A 17756-nucleotide genomic window follows, 5' to 3' on the forward strand; every position below is an offset into this window, starting at 1 on the left:
GAGGCCAATGGTGGTGACTTTAAAACAGTTACAGAGTTTAATGGCTGTTATAGGAGAAAACTGAGGATGGATCAACAACATTGTAGTTACTCCACCATACTAACCTAAATGACAGAGTGAAATGGAGGTAGCATGTACAGAATCTTGTTTGCAATAAGGCACTCAATTAAAACTGCAAAAAATGTGCCAAAGAAATAAACTTTATGTCCTGAATACAAAGCGTTATGTTTGGGGCAAATCCAACACAACACATCACTGAGTACCACTCTTCATATTTTCAAGCATGGTGGTGGCTGCATCAAGTTATGGGTATGCTTGTCATCGGCAAGGCCTGGGAGTTTTTTTTAGGATAAAAAGAAACATAATAGAGCTCAGCACAGGCAAAATCCTAGAGGAAAACCTGGTTCAGTCTGCTTCACAACAGACACTGGGAGACAAATTCACCTTTCAGCAGGACAATAACTTAAAACACAAGGCCAAATATATCCTGGAGTTCCTTACCAAGCTGACAGTGAATGTTCCTTAGTGGCCTAGTTTTGAATTAAATTGGCTTGAAAATCAATGGCAAGACTTGAAAATGGCTGTCTAGCGATGATCAACAACCAACCTGACAGAGCTTGAAGAAATTTAAAAAGAATCATGTGCAAATATTGTACAATGTGGTTATGAAAAGCTCTTAGAAACTTACCCACGAAGACTCACAGCTGTAATTGCTGCCAAAGATGATTCTAACATCTATTGACTCACAGGTGTGAAATCTAAATTAGATATTTCTGAATACATTTTTTAAGAAATGTGTTTTTTTTTAATAATAAATTGAATCTATTCTGAATTAAGGCTGCAACACGACAAAATATGGAATAAGTCAAGGGGTATGAATACTTTCTGAAGTCACTGTATTTATTTGAATCCACGAGTTGGCTTAATCTGGTCTTTAAAGTTTTTCCTAAGAGACTCGGTAGCAGAACTAATATTTTCAGCCCAGTTTGACAGCAAAAGATCCATTGTGCATAGCTCATGGGGCAATTCAAACGCATCTATAATGCATTATGAAGAGGGTATTCATAAGAAGTGTAACCCAACTTTGGTACGACCAGCTCTTACCTCCTGCACACACACTGGACGGTTCAGCAGCTAGAATCTCAATGCAGGACTTCTTAATGATCTGAGAGATGAAAACACAGAAGACATTTTGTTGTTGTGGGCAAGACATACTGTATATCTGGGACTCTATCTACTGAGAAAATACATGGTAAAATAGTTATTCGACAACTATAACCTGATAGATACACTTATTTCTATGGACCACTGAACCATTAATATGGTGTTGAATTCCTTGAAGTACCAAAAACTATCCTTTGATTCTGGCATAAATACCATACGTACCGAGTTGATGATGCCCCTGAGGGCTTGGAAACCCCCCCAGACAGGGAACACATGCTCCAGGGTGTCTGCTATGGTAGCCAGCTATAGGACACACACACACACACACACACACACACACACACACACACACACACACACACACACACACACACACACACACACACACACACACACACACACACAGAGAGGAGATAAACTTGTTGCATTGCAGATGATCACAGAATGGACTATTGAGTGTGTATTTATGAGTGTCAGTTACCTGCGTCTCATTAAACTCTTTGACGCCCACACAGTAAACTATGGCTCCAAGCGACCGTGCCCTCTGCGCCTGCATGGAGAAAACACACACCGTTTTGACAATCTGTTAATGGCAACTTTGATTTTATAGTAGGACGCTACTGACCTCTCGTTATGAAGTGTCAAACTGTGTGTGCATGTTGCTCCAAACGTCAAAATATTTTGACGTGTTTGGAATGAAATATAAAAATTTTAAGTTAAAAAAAAACACAACCCTCAGAGCTGGAGCTCATGGATTATGCACAGCCAGTACCCCCGTCCACAACGCCTTAGCAAAACCCAAGCCTATTTGATGGTAATTGTACTTCGTTTCCCTTGTATTGTATTTAGTGGATATAGGTCCTGCATGAGCTCCAGAAGTTTTAGGCATATTAGGCACAAAGAAACAAGTTAAGACATTAATACTGACTAGGTTAAGTTAGGGGTTACGGTTTGGGATACTGAAACAACTCCAAGGTTAACCTCAGTCATTCATTTCGATTGGTTAACAATTCAGGCATTCATTCTGATTGATTAAGTTAAGGATTAAGGTTTGGGATCGGGTTAATTAACTTCAGGCATTAATTCAGATTGGTTAAGGATTAAGGTTTAAGGTTTGAGATCGGGTTAATTAACTTCAGGCATTAATTCAGATTGGTTAAGGATTAAGGTGTCACACCCTGACCATAGTTTACTTTGTATATTTCTATGTTTTGGTTGGTCAGGGTGTGAGCTGAGTGGGCATTCTATGTTTCATGTCTAGTTTGTCTAGTTTTATGTTTGGCCTGATATGGTTCTCAATCAGAGGCAGGTGTTCGTCATTGTCTCTGATTGGGAACCATATTTAGGTAGCCTGTTTGGTGTTGGGTTTTGTGGGTGATTGTCCTTAGTGTCCTTGTTCTGTGTGTATGTACACAAGTATAGGCTGTTTTGGTTTTCGTTACGTTTATTGTTTTGTAGTGTTTGTGTTTAGTGTGTTTTTTTTCATTAAACATGAATCGCAATCGACACGCTGCATTTTGGTCCGACTCTCCTTCTCTTACAGAAAACCGTGACAGAATCACCCACCACAACAGGACCAAGCGGCGTGGTGACAGGCAACAGCGGCGCAAAGAGGAATGGACTTGGGACGATGTGTTGGACGGCAAGGGTTGCTACACATGGGAGGAGATCCTGGCGGGAAAGGATTGCCTTCCGTGGGAACAGGTGGAGGCAGCTAGGAGAGCAGAGGCAGCCGGAGAGAGGAGCCAGCGATATGAGGGAACACGGCTGGCAAGGAAGCCCGAGAGGCAGCCCCAAAAATTTCTTGGGGGGGCTAACAGGGAGTATGGCTACGCCAGGTAGGAGACCTGCGCAAACTCCCTGTGCTTACCGGGGGGCTAGAGAGACCGGGCAGGCACCGTGTTATGCTGTGGTGCGCACGGTGTCTCCAGTGCGGGTGCATAGCCCGGTGCGGTACATTCCAGCTCCGCGTATCAGCCGGGCTAGAGTGAGCATCGAGCCAAGTGCCATGAAGCCGGCTCTACGCATCTGGTCTCCAGTGCGTCTCCTTGGGCCGGCTTACATGGCACCAGCCTTGCGCTCGGTGTCTCCGGTTCGCCTGCATAGCCCAGTGCGGGCTATTCCACCTCGCCGCACTGGCAGGGCGACCGTGAGCATTCAACCGGGTAAGGTTGGGCAGGCTCGGTGCTCAAGAGCTCCAGTGCGCCTGCACGGTCCGGTCTTTCCAGTACCACCTCCACACCCCAGCCCTCCGGTAGCAGCACCAGGCTTCCTGTGCGTGTCCTCGGCCCAGTACCACCAGTGCCAGCACCACGCATCAGGCCTACAGTGCGCCTCGCCTGTCCAGCGCTGCCAGAGCCTTCCTCCTCTTCAGCGCTGCCGGAGTCTCCCGCCTGTCTAGCGCTGTTAGAGCCTTCCTCCTCTACAGCGCTGCCGGAGTCTCCCGCCCCGCACCAGGCTTCCTGTGCGTGTCCTCGGCCCAGTACCACCAGTGCCAGCACCACGCATCAGGCCTACAGTGCGCCTCGCCTGTCCAGCGCTGCCAGAGCCTTCCTCCTCTTCAGCGCTGCCGGAGTCTCCCGCCTGTCTAGCGCTGTTAGAGCCTTCCTCCTCTACAGCGCTGCCGGAGTCTCCCGCCTGTTCAGAACTGCCAGTCTGCAAGGAGCTGCCAGTCTGCAAGGAGCTGCCAGTCTGCAAGGAGCTGCTAGTCTGCATAGAGCTGCCAGTCTGCAAGGAGCCGCCAGAGCTGCCAGTCTGCAAGGAGCCGCCAGAGCTGCCAGTCTGCAAGGAGCCGCCAGAGCCGCCAGTCTGCAAGGAGCCGCCAGAGCCGCCAGTCTGCAAGGAGCCGCCAGTTAGCATGGAGCAGCCAGGGCCGCCAGTCAGCATGGAGCAGCCAGGGCCGCCAGTCAGCATGGAGCAGCCAGGGCCACCAGTCAGCATGGAGCAGCCAGGGCAGCCAGATCAGCCAGTCAGCATGGAGCAGCCAGTCAGCATGGAGCAGCCAGAGCAGCCAGTCAGCATGGAGCAGCCAGAGCTGCCAGTCAGCATGGAGCAGCCAGTCAGCATGGAGCTTCCAGATCTGCCAGTCGACCAGACTCTTCCAGATCTGCCAGTCGACCAGATCTGCCAGTCGACCAGACTCTTCCAGATCTGCCAGTCGACCAGACTCTTCCAGATCTGCCAGTCGACCAGACTCTTCCAGATCTGCCAGTCGACCAGACTCTTCCAGATCTGCCAGTCGACCAGACTCTTCCAGATCTGCCAGTCGACCAGGGGTCGCCAGTCAGCCAGGAGCTGCCGCCCCTCTGTCCAGAGCTTCCGCCCCTCTGTCCATTGAGAAGAGTTGCCATGGTGAGGAGGCCACGGAAGAGGATAGGGTGGGGGAAGACTAAGGTGAAGTGGGGGCCACGTCCAGCACCAGAGCCGCCACCGCGGATAGATGCCCACCCAGACCCTCCCCTATAGGTTCAGGTTTTGCGGCCGGAGTCCGCACCTTGGGGGGGGGGGGGGTGTACTGTCACACCCTGACCATAGTTTACTTTGTATATTTCTATGTTTTGGTTGGTCAGGGTGTGAGCTGAGTGGGCATTCTATGTTTCATGTCTAGTTTGTCTAGTTCTATGTTTGGCCTGATATGGTTCTCAATCAGAGGCAGGTGTTCGTCATTGTCTCTGATTAGGAACCATATTTAGGTAGCCTGTTTGGTGTTGGGTTTTGTGGGTGATTGTCCTTGGTGTCTTGATGTCCTTGTTCTGTGTGTATGTACACAAGTATAGGCTGTTTCGGTTTTCGTTACGTTTATTGTTTAGTGTGTTTTTTTCATTAAACATGAATCGCAATCGACACGCTGCATTTTGGTCCGACTCTCCTTCTCTTACAGAAAACCGTGACATAAGGTTTGAGATCGGGTTAATTAACTTCAGGCATTAATTCAGATTGGTTAAGGTTTAAGGTTTGGGATCGGGTTAATTAACTTCAGGCATTAATTCAGATTGGTTAAGGATTAAGGTTTGAGATAAGGTTAAAACAGAAGAACAACCATACGGTTAATTTGAGCTATTAACTAAGACTCGCCTTGCTAACTCATTGTGGACGGATGGTGCAGTGGTCTAAGCAGTGAGCCCCCACTCCATATACTGTGTGTTCAAACCCAATTCTGGGTACTTATTTAGATTATAATTGTTTTTGCTCCTAGTGGACAATTTAAGATCTCTCCCGACATCCTGGGTGCCTGCAAAAAAAAACACAATTTTGACTTGAATTGCAAGTGCTGTCTCTGGTGTGTGTACTCACCTCTCGTTGTGCAGTAGCAAACTGCCACTCATTCAGTTCTCCATCAGTCAGTGCAATGATCACACTGGCTGTCCCTTTAAAAGCAGAAAACATCATATTTCCTTAATACCAGCCTGTGCATACAAATACATACTAACAGAGCCATGTCTGCAGAAATCTGTATAACACATACCCATACAAAACACACGTGCTCAGCACAGCACACAGACACTTACCATGGTTCTCATAGTGTATCTGTTCGTTGGCCTACAAAAATGGAACGATAGAGTATCGATGTCAAGCATTAAAACAGTATGGATACTATGAGCTAGTTAGTGAGAGGTGATATATCGAAGGGCGATAGTATTACCTTCTCCAGGCCAAGGTTCATGAAGGTGTCTCCTCCTGGCGCCTCCCTCCTCAGCGTGGTTAGACCTCTGTTAATGGACTCCCTGTGAAGGGGAGGAGAGGAGAGGAATGACAGCTGATCAAATACAGTGGGGGAAGAATAAGAACACTAAGGGACACACAGCGGTAAGATACACTGAGAGAGAGAGAGAGATCCCCCTGGAGGGATTTGACAGGTAAAGTATTGACAGACGAAAGTGTGACTGTATGACGGTGTGTAACTCAATACCTGCTCTCTGTCAGTTTCATGATGGTGGTTCCTCTAGTGGAGAAGACGATGAAGGACATCCGTAACATGGGGCTGTAGACAGACGGGGTTAAACAGTCCTGTCAGAGGCTTCTTTATGCAAGTGCAGGAGAGGACACAAGGAAAGGGAGCCATTTGAGACCACAGAGACGCAGCTAAAGAGGCAAGCTGTACTACAGCATGAAAGATCCTACCTGAGGAACTTCTCAGCCAGCTGCTCCACGAAGGAGTAGATCTCTATCCAGTGGTGTTTGACACTGCCAGATCTGAAGGAACAAAACAAAACTAACACTATAGCAATGTCCATTTGCCACATTTCTCTGTGCGCAACGCTTAAACAACTGCACCACCACGTACGGGTGTAAAGCCTATGGTATAAGTGAAGAAAGAAAGTTTGCTTGTAAGTGTAGCGTACGTAAGCTACACAACTTTGGAATTGCAGAGCGCTAACAACCAGGATTCAACAGCAGCCAGTTGGATGAGCTCATTTCCCAGGGGGCTAACGCTAATAATGCTAATGAGGGCTAATTGCTGGTAATAATGCTGATGCTAAATGCTAATAATGCCAGGAGGCTGGGGGCTAGATGTTCCAGCAGGGAAAGTGGGGTGTCCTCCCTCTCTCCTCCCCTTGTCTCCTCCCCCACAATGGCTGTCTGTGTGAGGGGGAACAGATGGTCCTGGTGAGCAGGGCAAACCTAATAACAGGTTGGGGGTCCGGGGAGTGAAAAGGCTGCTGTATGAACAACGGAGGGACACAGGGCTCACCTCTGCAGTGTGTGTGGGGGGGGGGGGGGGGGGAGGATAAATGGGGGGGGGGAAGTTATAAATAGAGAGACTTTGAGTGTGTGTGTGTGTGTGTGTGTGTGTGTGTGTGTGTGTGTGTGTGTGTGTGTGTGTGTGTGTGTGTGTGTGCGTGCGTGTGCGTTAACACATTGCTGCCTCTTGGCATATTGGCATAAACTTCATGTTGAAACTCCATCTCGTTATGTCTCTAGCTGTGTTCAGTGTGTCTGTATGTATTTCACCAACCACACTAATTATAACCTCTAAGAGCAGTACAAGCGCTTTCATAAGTATGTCTACATCAGACATTACATAAAGATATATAATCTCAGTCAATGATGGGAGTCATTTCATGTAAACGATTCGTGTGTGCGTGCGTGCGTGTGTGTGTAAACTCAAATATGCCGACTGTCTGGGACTCCTTTTAAGTCTGTTCCTCTGCTATGCTGTGTATATAACTGGAAAGTGACATTGTAATACACACATCACAGAATACTTAGGTGCTGGGCCCAGAAACATAAAGGATCCTAAACAGGACCAAATCAAGGCCTTTCTACACATCACAGACAGTTAAAACACTTTAATACTTGAGGATTATTCGGAGGTCACTGCTTGGCATTTAAAAACCCCAGACAGCCAGACAACAACGTGGAGACACTGTACCAGAGGCTTGGTGATGTGTGTGTGTGAGTGTGTGTGTGTGTGTGTGTGTGTGTGTGAGTGAGGCATGGCCATGCGTGGCAGCTCAGCCACCTCAGGCGTGTTTTAAACTTTCAGGATTAAAGGGTAACGTGTGAAGGCTGACTAACAGATGTTCGGAGTGGCACAACAATAGAAAAGGTTTTTAAAAAAGGCACAACAGGGGAAAGATATAAAAATGTTGATCAACACTGAAACACAGTGTGAGGAACTGCAGCTAGCCTGATGTGATGCTGAGGACGTGACTAACTGGGGTTTGAACTTGGGTCAATTGTATGTCACAAGACTGTCGGGGAGCTAACACAAGTTTTACACAGACAAATGTCTGTTCTCACACTTATTCTTTGTGATGAATACCAGTGTTGTACACCCTGTGGGGTGGTAGGTAACCTAGCAGTTGAGAGCGTTGGGTCAGTAAACGAAAGGTCACTGGTTTGAATCCCCGAGCCGACAAAGGTGAAAAATCGGCCGATGTGCCATTGAGCAAGGTACATAACCTTAGTTGATCGTGTAAGTCTGACGTAAATGTAAAATGTACACCTGTTAAATTGACTGGAAGTCTATACACTACCTATATTCAAGACCTCTCTCGGTTTCAGTGGGAGAAAATTGCTCATGTACAACACATTGCCAGTTTAGCCTAGCACCTTATGATGACTGCTGTTTTCAGAGTTCTCGGCGTGTTCAGACATGCCGGCCTATTCTGCGTCCTCCTCTATAACCTCTCCTCGCCTCTCTGATCTGTATCAGAAATGTTGCGAGGTTAGACGGCCCGAGCCTCTGCTCTGGAACTGGAGCGATCACACAGACAGAGTAGCCTACTGCTGTTATGATGACTATCGTCCATGGCATTCCAGTAGCGGGGATTGGCCTATTCTGAACGAGTAGCAGCCGTTGTAGGTAGGGCCAGGAGGTTTTCCTGAAAATGACCTGGCCAGGCGAAACTCTGGGCCCTATAGTCACAGGACATAACATTAGTCTGTAACACGTCATAATCATGTATAAGCCATTAATAGATAATTCATAAACGCATGTTTTATTGACATGTTACACAATTTGTCAACCGTTACTGCTAGTTTGTTAGACATCAGTAAGCTGTGTTAAACGCCACCTAATTCTACCTTGTTACTGCACAGTGCTCGCATCCAAAAGCCCAACAGCAGCCAAGAAACAATAGCAAGATGAGAGAGAGGATACCGTACTGAAGACTTTAACACAGCCTCTAACAGTAGGTCTTTGTGCAGTCGGGAATACAGCTGCTGTACACCTCAGGGGTGATATATTCTTTAAAAATACCATTACTCTTCAAGGTTTTCACTGTCTGTCTGCCAGTGAACCATTCACTCTGATGTTCTGTGCCTATGAGAAGTTCTGCCCTCCCCATATCCTATCCTTAACCATTGGGGGAAAGCACCACGCTGACCTCAGATCAGTGTCTAGAGGGATAGCTTCCTATGGTCTGCCTGGCAGCTGCAACAGTGTCTACTGGCGTCATCAGTCTGTAACTCAATCCCTGCATCCTGCCTGCCCTGCCTATCCCCTGGGGGAGAACAACTGTTTGCCCCAGAAGCTTTCAGTGGGCTGGAGGGGAGGACTATGCATTTATCACAATGAACGAGGTGTTTAAATCAAAACAGGCTACACAATCGAATGACCACATGAAGTTAATGACAGACACTCCTATTCAATCAAATGAATCTAAGACCACACACAAGTAAAGACCTAAAAATGTAGCATAATTTGAGTAAAAATATAATAGCAGAAAAAGTTACTGGTGGCATAGCTTGCTTGTCAGGGCGGTTTTGAAGATATGAGAGAAAGAATTGGGAGACCGGCGCGCTGCTTCTCGCAGCAGTCAGTTTGACAAATAACTGGGCGGGTTGCAAGTAGATGTGCAGTGAGGAGAAAGTAACAAGTCATAAATGAAAACGGACACTTACTTGTCGAGGACAAAGTATAAATCGAAGGCACCTTGACAGGACCTCTCCTCCTGCTGTTCTTCTTGCATCTCTCCTTTTACGGAGGGAAGTTTGACAGTAAAAATCGCTAATCCCAAAAACACCACGGCTATAGACACGCTAATGGCAGCTCTCGCCATCTTTCCCGGACAGCTGTGTAGACTAACACCTCAAAACATCACCGAGTCCGAAATGTCTCTCACATTATAGTCTTGATGATAATGATTCACTCCAGGACAATGTAACGGTGCGCAAATTTCGATATGGTGGTCATTTGATCGGTAGTCCACGGTGACGCGATAAACAGCCGTCAGTCCCAAGTCCCTCTTCACTCCGGATTTCTCGCCTCAAGCAGCTCCTGGTGGTGTTGTGGAGGACAGGACTCAGCTCAAGATTTCTTAGACAGGCACCAATCAGCCAGAATACTTCCCATTTCCGGGATAAAAATCATCATAATGAATATCCCGATAGCCCTATAATAGGTTGGGAAGTTAAATAGGCAACAAAGATATAGGAAACAACTCACATTTCACTATGCACAAGAAAGTGCCTCTTTCTCCCCACCCTACAAAAACATGACGGATGATGAGAGATGTGGACTTTAAAAATGCATTGCCGTGCATAAAAAGTTCAATTTGAGATCCAGACGTTTTAGTTGCTGTATAGGCTGTGCTTTGAGATTATGGCGCAATGGAAATGGACGGCAAAACAATTTGTTTAAGATTGAAACAGCACAATATGGATTGTTATGCTTGTTAAAAGTTGCATTTACATAAAGTTATTTAAAAATGCAATTACTTGTAAAAAAATATATATATGTTTTGTAATTCTTTCTCCACCCCACGTCTGGATTTCGAGCGCATCAGATGAGGGCATACCAGTTAGCGGCGGTGGCGAGGCGCACACACCCCCGGGCACAGATTTAATTTATGCCAACTACCAATTAGTGTAAGGGTGAATCGAGTATCGGAGGAGAGGTGTCCTGACATCTTGTTGTTTAGTTAGAGAGAACATCTTTCCGGTGAAACGCTGTTCTTCAGAAGTCTACTCAATATGATTCAGCCAAAATGTCTGATAAAACAAGGATGCTGAATTGACTGGATTGTAGAGGTGTGGATGCAAAAAGTAAAGAAATACATATTTCATACAATATTTCATACAATTTATAAATGTCCCTACGCATCATATTTCAACGAATGTATGACATCAACTAAAAAGTGATTGGTAGTAAATGTATTTGAGTTTCAGGAAATGCATTAGCTCTCGCTCTCTCGCTGAGGTGATAATAACGACATGATACTGGTTAATTTGCAGGGGCTAAATGTAAAATTGAGCATTAGCTTACTAAATGCCATCTGATCCGGCCTAGCCACTGGGCAAATGCATTATTCATCAAATTAAACTGGAAACGATTTTATTATTATTTCTTTTTTTAACTAATGAGAATTTAGTAGATTATTCTGCATCACGGGTTTAGTTGGGGTAAATATAATCTCTTCCAGGCTGAGAAATGTGTAAAATACAGTAGAACTACCATGGGACTATTGGAAATGTTTCAGCTTCGGTTGGTGGCCTACTATTTAGGGATAATGTTAACATGTATTTGGTATTTGAAGATTGAAAATGAAATGCTTATACTTTGTCACTAAATATCACTGACACATAGGAAATACTTCTGCATACAGCTGGGTGTAAATTAATTTGGAATAGGACCACTTCGAAATATTGTGTCATTGTTCTGTGGATTTGAATAGCATTCTTATGCAATTGAACATACATTTCGATGGAGGCTACATTTATGCTGAGTTAACATGGCTACATAGCCTTCTCATTTCCATGCTCCTAACCAAGAACATTAGATAGTTTCATGTTCGATTTGTCAACACAGGCATGACTTGTAGTATGGTTTTCCCAGAGAAGATGGATAACAACACTTAATAACAATTCGTTTGGGTAAAAATGAAGCATAACGTTATCTCTTTGTAACTAACAATTCGACTCTACTAAACAATACTGACGATGAATTGTGCAACCTTGAGCAAAAATGGGCATCTCTCTCTCTTTACCAGTTCAGAGTTCCTCTTATGCTAATTATCCGGACTGTAAAACCAGAAAAGAACCAATCAGAGTTCCCCTGGAGGGACTGATGTAAGGTAGAGCGTGTGTGTGTGGGTGTGGGTGTGCGCGCCCGCAAGCACGCCTCACTACTCCTGTCACTGATGGAGATAATGGGCTTGTTCCGACATTGCAGCCGAGAGTGCAGGCGAATGCCGATCAACAAAGACCTTGCATCATAAATAACCACTCATTAATATTTGTAGAGCAGTCAGTCAGTCACAATTTACCCATGATACAATACGGTTTTGATCCTCTCGAACACGGCCATTAAGTGTGTGTGTGAGCGAGCAGAGAGGCAGTAACGAGGCAGACACTGTCGTGATCACTCTCGTTTTCAGACCGTAACAGCAACCGAAGGAAGGAGAATCGTTCTAGCGGCGAGTGTACCTGCTGATAACCAGCCTCCTCGCGGACATACCGAACCACACGCTACCTCCACGACCAGACGGTGAGTGGGCTATGGGCATGCAACAGACACTTTTGGGTTCTCTTGGATTAGTTGTTTTTTTGGAAAAGGGAAAGTGTTATCTCTAGCAAAGCTTTATGCTACAACTGGTGTATGTTTGTGAATGAAAACCTTCTCATCAGACATTGTTAGGCTATTACATTTATTGGAAAAATACCTACATATTTATATAAATGTTTTAATTTAATATGCATTGTATTTGATAAATCCAGAATAAATATTCCTTATTAATCAAAAGCCTATAGCCTACACTAAAATAGACACAACGTCCAGCTCAAGTAAATATACCAAAACCTGTGAATGGACATTGTTTACAACAAATCTCAGTGTGGCTATAATGAATATATGAATATGACCAAACTGACTCGAAGCAGAGACGCATGTAGACCAACGAGGCAGTTGCAGCGCAGATGGGAAGACAATTGGACAAACCGGCTGAAAAACTGAGACAAAGGACGCTAGAAGTCAAACCTATTACATGCCTGCTGCTACACATTGTCGGAGGAAATTTAGCTGAATGATATCATAAATCAGAATTTGCCACTCAAAAATATGGTTGAAAAATATAAACTACAAAAAGTCAAATCATGTTTAAAAAACAACAACTTATAAATGACAACGGTGCCACGGGGATATGAACTCTCAAATCTGTGGTTTTAAACATTTAAAAGTATGTATATGTAATAACATTGAACGTGATTCATATTGTGGCATAATAAAGATACAGTATGATAAACCAAAAAACACATTTTCCTATAGGTCTAATTGTATCTGGAGTCTGAACTATTTGCTATTAAAAAATGGATTTCTGATGGAAAACAACGAATATTTCGCTTAAATGAATAGGCCTATTTATTCAGAAATAGAAAACTAATCAAAACATCTAGTCATAGATCTAGTCTACTATTTTCGAAACGAATAAATTATAGTTATATAGGGCTACTTATTTGGGATTGTGCATGTTTAAGCCAAATTGATCAGGCCCACGTTTTAATATAAGAATGCAATACATTTTCACAATTATTTGACAAAAGCATCACATTCAAACGCTCTATTCCTCACCGTTAAAATGTCCTACACTTTGGATCAGACGGCGATAAAATAACATTCATTTTAAACAATGGATTGTTATTAACGCATTTTGTTTTTCCTACAGGCTAACCATGGACCAGAGTTTTTTATCTCGTTCCCTCTGGACCATTGAGGGTAAATTCCTCCAGCACCACGCGACAGACCTCCATACCAGCGTGCACGTCACTCGCAACATCCCAGCTGGGGCACAGTTCGGCCCGTGCATCCTTCAGAATACTTTCTATGACACAGTCGCCTTCATAGCGCTCAAATCCCGCGACAAGAGAAGCAAATCATACGTGTTCAGAGTAAGTTCGTTTTTTGGAAATATGTATTAATAACACAATTTAACTTGCAAGCTAGGATACCACAGAGACAATGAACACATTAGACGTCGTTCTATATATAGAAGGGAGTGCATACCTTCATAAAAACATAGGCTAAATCTAAATCTTATTAAAAAAAGAACCATCAACAACAAAAATGACATGTTCTACAATGAGATATGTGTGTTGTACATTTTCATTGCCCTCCATATAGGCTACCCGTGGGAAATGATTGACCATGCCACTCGGTCACATTTGCACCTTTACAAATTCGAATCAATTCAGTGTTTTCACTGTGACTGAGGAGAGGTGAACCTCATTGAAACTTTGACAATGTTGTCTCTATGAATGAATATTAACAATGATTTCTCTCAACAGGTGGACCCCGAGGCTATGCGGAGCTCTGCTCTAGTGCTGTCCTGGCTGCGACTGGTGCAGGCGGCGTGTGGCAGGGAGGAACAGAACACCGAAGCGTTCCTGAAGGGAGGCCAGCTGTATTTCCGGACCACCAGGGACATACGTCAGGAAGAGGAACTGTTGGTGTGGTATGACCAGGAATTGTCACATCTACTGGGCTTCACTGACATCTCAGCCAGAGGACAAAATGAAGGTGAGAGAGAAATAGACACTTGGGAAAGCGCTATAGAAATACCACTCTTCGTCACCATCCTAATCATCATCCTCCTCATTTCAACATATAGGCTTACTAATGTTACCGATGTTGTTTGCTTGTTTTAGCATTTTGCCAGGAGTTTTGTTGTAGCCTGCGTAAATGCGTAATGCATATTGGAAAATACAGAAGGAAGAGGAAACGACTGAAACTTTTCAGAGAATATATATGGACTATTGTTATTTGATTAGTTTATATCTGAGTTAATTTTCCCCCAATGTGTTTTTTAATGTACATATTAACGAACAAATTGTAAATCTCTTCACAGAGCTTAAATGCGCAACATGTAACCAGGTCTTCAAGAATGAGCATCCCTATTTGGCCCACTGCCGCTTCCTGTGCGCGCAGGTGAAGTATGACGCGCTGAGCAGAGAGTTCTACGAACACAAACACATGGAGATCAAGCGGCAACGACGCGTCACAGACTTCCACAATATCGCCAGGGATCTGGAACATAAAAGATACGGCGCCAGTGAAGACGCTGAGATTTCCCCGCGGAAATGGAAACACGAGGAGACGGGTTATCCCCGATGGAGGAAACCTGTGCTACTTGAGAAAACTAACATATCGAACAACAACAACATCACACAGATAACCAGAGACTACCACCCCACTGCGCCAGAGTCAACTGGCTCTGCATTGAAACTGAAGGCGGAGAAGTACCAGCTCAAAAAGGACCACGTGGAATGTAAAAACAGTGCGTTTACAGAGGTTGGAGCAGCGAAAATGAGTTTTACGCACGAGAAAGAAAAGCCAACGGAGGCTGATTCTGAGACAGTGCGGGAGATGAGCGCTGATTTAAACTCAAACAGCAACAGCAGTGCCTTTTCATTCGTTCTGCGCAGTGGAGCGGAGGAGCAGAAAAGCGCTTTCTGTAAACCCTGTAAAAGGACTTCTAACCCCTCTACAGCGCACCCATCCAACACATTACCTGCTCCATTGAACCGCCTAGAGGAAGTGAGAGACGTTTTTACCTCAAAGACGGTTCTGGGATACAACAATCTATTGGCTACTAATATGTTGAATGGTGATTTACCTCGCGCACAGACACTACCCACATCGGTTAATGGAAACGCTTTCCCGTACGCGCCAGAGCACTGGTCCAGGAGCATTGGAGACCAACTACAAACCACGTCGTCTTTAACAATTCTTCCACCAACGTTTACCACCATTGGGGTGTCAGTGCAAAACTGGTGCGCCAAGTGTAACCTCTCCTTCCGCATGACGTCTGACCTAGTGTTACACATGCGCTCGCACCACAAGAAGGAGTTCGCGGCGGAGTCCCAGGTGAGGAGGAGGCGAGAGGAGAAACTTACCTGCCCTATCTGCCACGAGTTCTTCCGGGAACGGCACCACCTTTCACGTCACATGACATCGCACAATTAAAACCCATTGGGCATAAGAAAAGCCATTAGAAAACGTATATTTAAAGAAAACGACATCGGACATACTGTATGTAATTACAAGAGTAGAACAGAGTAATTTAGAGTAATTAAGCATTTAATGACAATTTGAAGTCACTAACATCTTAATGTAGGACCATCCACTTGTGATTATCGATCATTACGCATTAGGGCGTATTTGGGCACGTAGTTTCTCATTCAGGATTTCACACAGTGTCCACTAGATGTCCACAGAATACGAAATTGAATACACAACATATTCATTTTGATTATCTGCACAGTGGGTGAGAGGAATATTGTGTGTAATTGGGATTATAAGGTTCTATCTGCATTTTTGTCAAAATGTAGTAATTGGCATTCTTGTTTTACTCAGTGTTCTATATAGTACTCTAAATACCCCCAATTAATGTTGTTAAGTTAAAAAACAGTACACAATCAAAATTACTGACACCATTCAAACCAATGAGGGTTCAGAACTTTAAAGACAATTATCTCAGAATCATATTTTTTGCAGATATAACCTTAAAGTCCCAAGCTCTCGGTATGTCTGATCCGTGCCTTATGAAACTCAGGGTGGGACTGAAGAGAGAGACTGAAGGTCGCTTGCAGCTCTTGCGTTTGACCTCTGATTGTTATAAACATGTTTATGTCCATTACTCATTGTTTGACTAGACATACAGTATTACCAGAGCTTGTACGGAGAGAGATTGTGTAGATTAATTTAGCTGTTTTTGATGGGAAAAAAACAACAACAACATCAGATCCAAACTCTACTTTCCCTGTGTTTTCTTTAAACTTCCATAAAGACATTTTGTGTGAAACATATGGACATTGTATTACTTGACCCACTATATTCCCTGGCTTCACCCATACGTGACACAAGACATACAACCTGAACTATTTGTCCCATTTCATTTTGGCCCATTTAATGTATTGCTGAATAAAAACATATACAGATGAAAATGACTGTAAATAACACAGTGGATGATAATATGGAAACACATCATTTATCTGTTTGAAGAACCATTTTAGCAAGTTGTCTCTCATATGTTTGAGACGTCATTGCCGTAAATCGATTATATTCCAACAGGTGGCATCAGCCACCAATTTTCCTCCAATCCAACGGCCAGTGAGTCCAGTAGCCTCAATCTCATTCCAAGATACTTGCTGCTCTTTTTACCTTGTTTAAAGGTGGGTAACGACTCATCTATGAGGCCAGGTGGGGCTAGTACCCAAACCAACAATACTGGTCAAGGTGTTATTAGGAAATGCATTATAGTGCTGAAAAACATCAACTAATTGCGTCATACATTTTTTTTTGTTAATCTCATTCACAATAGTCTGACTCATGTCTTCGTGTATCAACCATCAAGCTAATAAAACATAATCTACAAGGTGACAGCGAGAACAGTCTTAATCACTTGGTCCCCATTTAATCCGATCCACTTTACCCGAAATCCGCATAGCTGATGTTTTGACGAAGTGGAACTGCGCTGTCAAATCCACAAGCGCGGCTTCCCGAAAACTCTGTTGCGGTGAGTTAACTCGAGCTGATGCACTATGATGATACGAGCAGTACTTATCTCAAAGAGCGCTCATAAATCAGCTCTATGAGCAGACCCCCCCCCCCCCCCCCCCCCAGTTGAAACTTGTTCCCCAAACTTGTGCCCCCTCAGTTTTGCTTTGATGTCCCTGTATTAAAATAGCAAAAAAAAAAAAGGGGGGGGGGGGGGGGGGGATGCTTATCATCTGTTTACGTGAATAACGTGATATACCTCAGCCTGTAATATTTGAATCCTACCCTAGCCGCAGGTTTTCTAGACACAGGTGCATAAGGAGAGAATGGCTGGAGTACTCGGTTACTGCGGATGCGCATTTTGTTTACCATTTCGAAAGTTCTGTGTTGCGTCCAATGCTAACGCAGACAAGGCCTTCACCCAAGCTGGGTTTTTTAACCGGAAGCATGATATTGAAAAATACATTTTTCCTATATATTGACATTACCAAACGATTAGCTAGGAACGAATCAAGCAAAAAACATTTGAAATGCATTGCACTGTGAAAGAAAAACAAGTGCTATAGGTACATCGGTGTCAACACTTGTTAATGATGGGCAGTTGGCAAGAAATCGTATATATTTTGTCGGCGATTGTGGACATTATTGAATTCCT

The 17756-nt window shown here is 44.2% G+C and overlaps 2 protein-coding genes across 2 annotated transcripts in view; one reads left to right on the forward strand and one right to left on the reverse strand.

Annotated features, from left to right (window-relative positions):
- The window catches only part of LOC110526097 (anthrax toxin receptor 1), a 65191-nt gene extending 54973 nt beyond the window's left edge, over positions 1–10218 (reverse strand). The window contains exons 1-9 of the mRNA XM_021606720.3: positions 9514–10218; positions 6286–6357; positions 6074–6145; positions 5807–5888; positions 5673–5703; positions 5458–5531; positions 1646–1714; positions 1387–1467; positions 1105–1165 (exon numbers count right to left, since the gene is read on the reverse strand). Coding sequence (XP_021462395.2) covers positions 1105–1165; positions 1387–1467; positions 1646–1714; positions 5458–5531; positions 5673–5703; positions 5807–5888; positions 6074–6145; positions 6286–6357; positions 9514–9671 — 700 coding nt within the window. The 5' untranslated portion in view covers positions 9672–10218. The remainder of the gene's footprint in view (positions 1–1104; positions 1166–1386; positions 1468–1645; positions 1715–5457; positions 5532–5672; positions 5704–5806; positions 5889–6073; positions 6146–6285; positions 6358–9513) is intronic.
- A 1452-nt stretch (positions 10219–11670) lies between these two features.
- znf488 (zinc finger protein 488) lies at positions 11671–16565 on the forward strand. Its single transcript, XM_021606732.3, has 4 exons — positions 11671–12097; positions 13272–13494; positions 13891–14122; positions 14451–16565. The coding sequence occupies exons 2-4, from the start codon at positions 13279–13281 to the stop codon at positions 15566–15568; spliced, it is 1566 nt and encodes a 521-aa protein (XP_021462407.1). The 5' UTR covers positions 11671–12097; positions 13272–13278; the 3' UTR covers positions 15569–16565.
- The last annotated feature ends 1191 nt before the right edge of the window (positions 16566–17756 follow it).

The sequence above is a fragment of the Oncorhynchus mykiss genome, chromosome 1 (assembly GCF_057628025.1).
Source record: "Oncorhynchus mykiss isolate SJ-2025 chromosome 1, ASM5762802v1, whole genome shotgun sequence".
NCBI classification, from domain to species: Eukaryota; Metazoa; Chordata; class Actinopteri; order Salmoniformes; family Salmonidae; genus Oncorhynchus; species Oncorhynchus mykiss.

What these genes read in the sequence shown, in the direction of transcription:
- znf488 (XM_021606732.3), top strand. Translation starts at nt 13,279, where the DNA reads ATGGACCAGAGTTTTTTATCTCGTTCCCTCTGGACCATTGAGGGTAAA. An exon ending in GCAAATCATACGTGTTCAGA is followed by an intron (nt 13,495 to 13,890) that starts GTAAGTTCGTTT and finishes TTCTCTCAACAG; the next exon opens with GTGGACCCCGAGGCTATGCG. An exon ending in AGCCAGAGGACAAAATGAAG is followed by an intron (nt 14,123 to 14,450) that starts GTGAGAGAGAAA and finishes ATCTCTTCACAG; the next exon opens with AGCTTAAATGCGCAACATGT.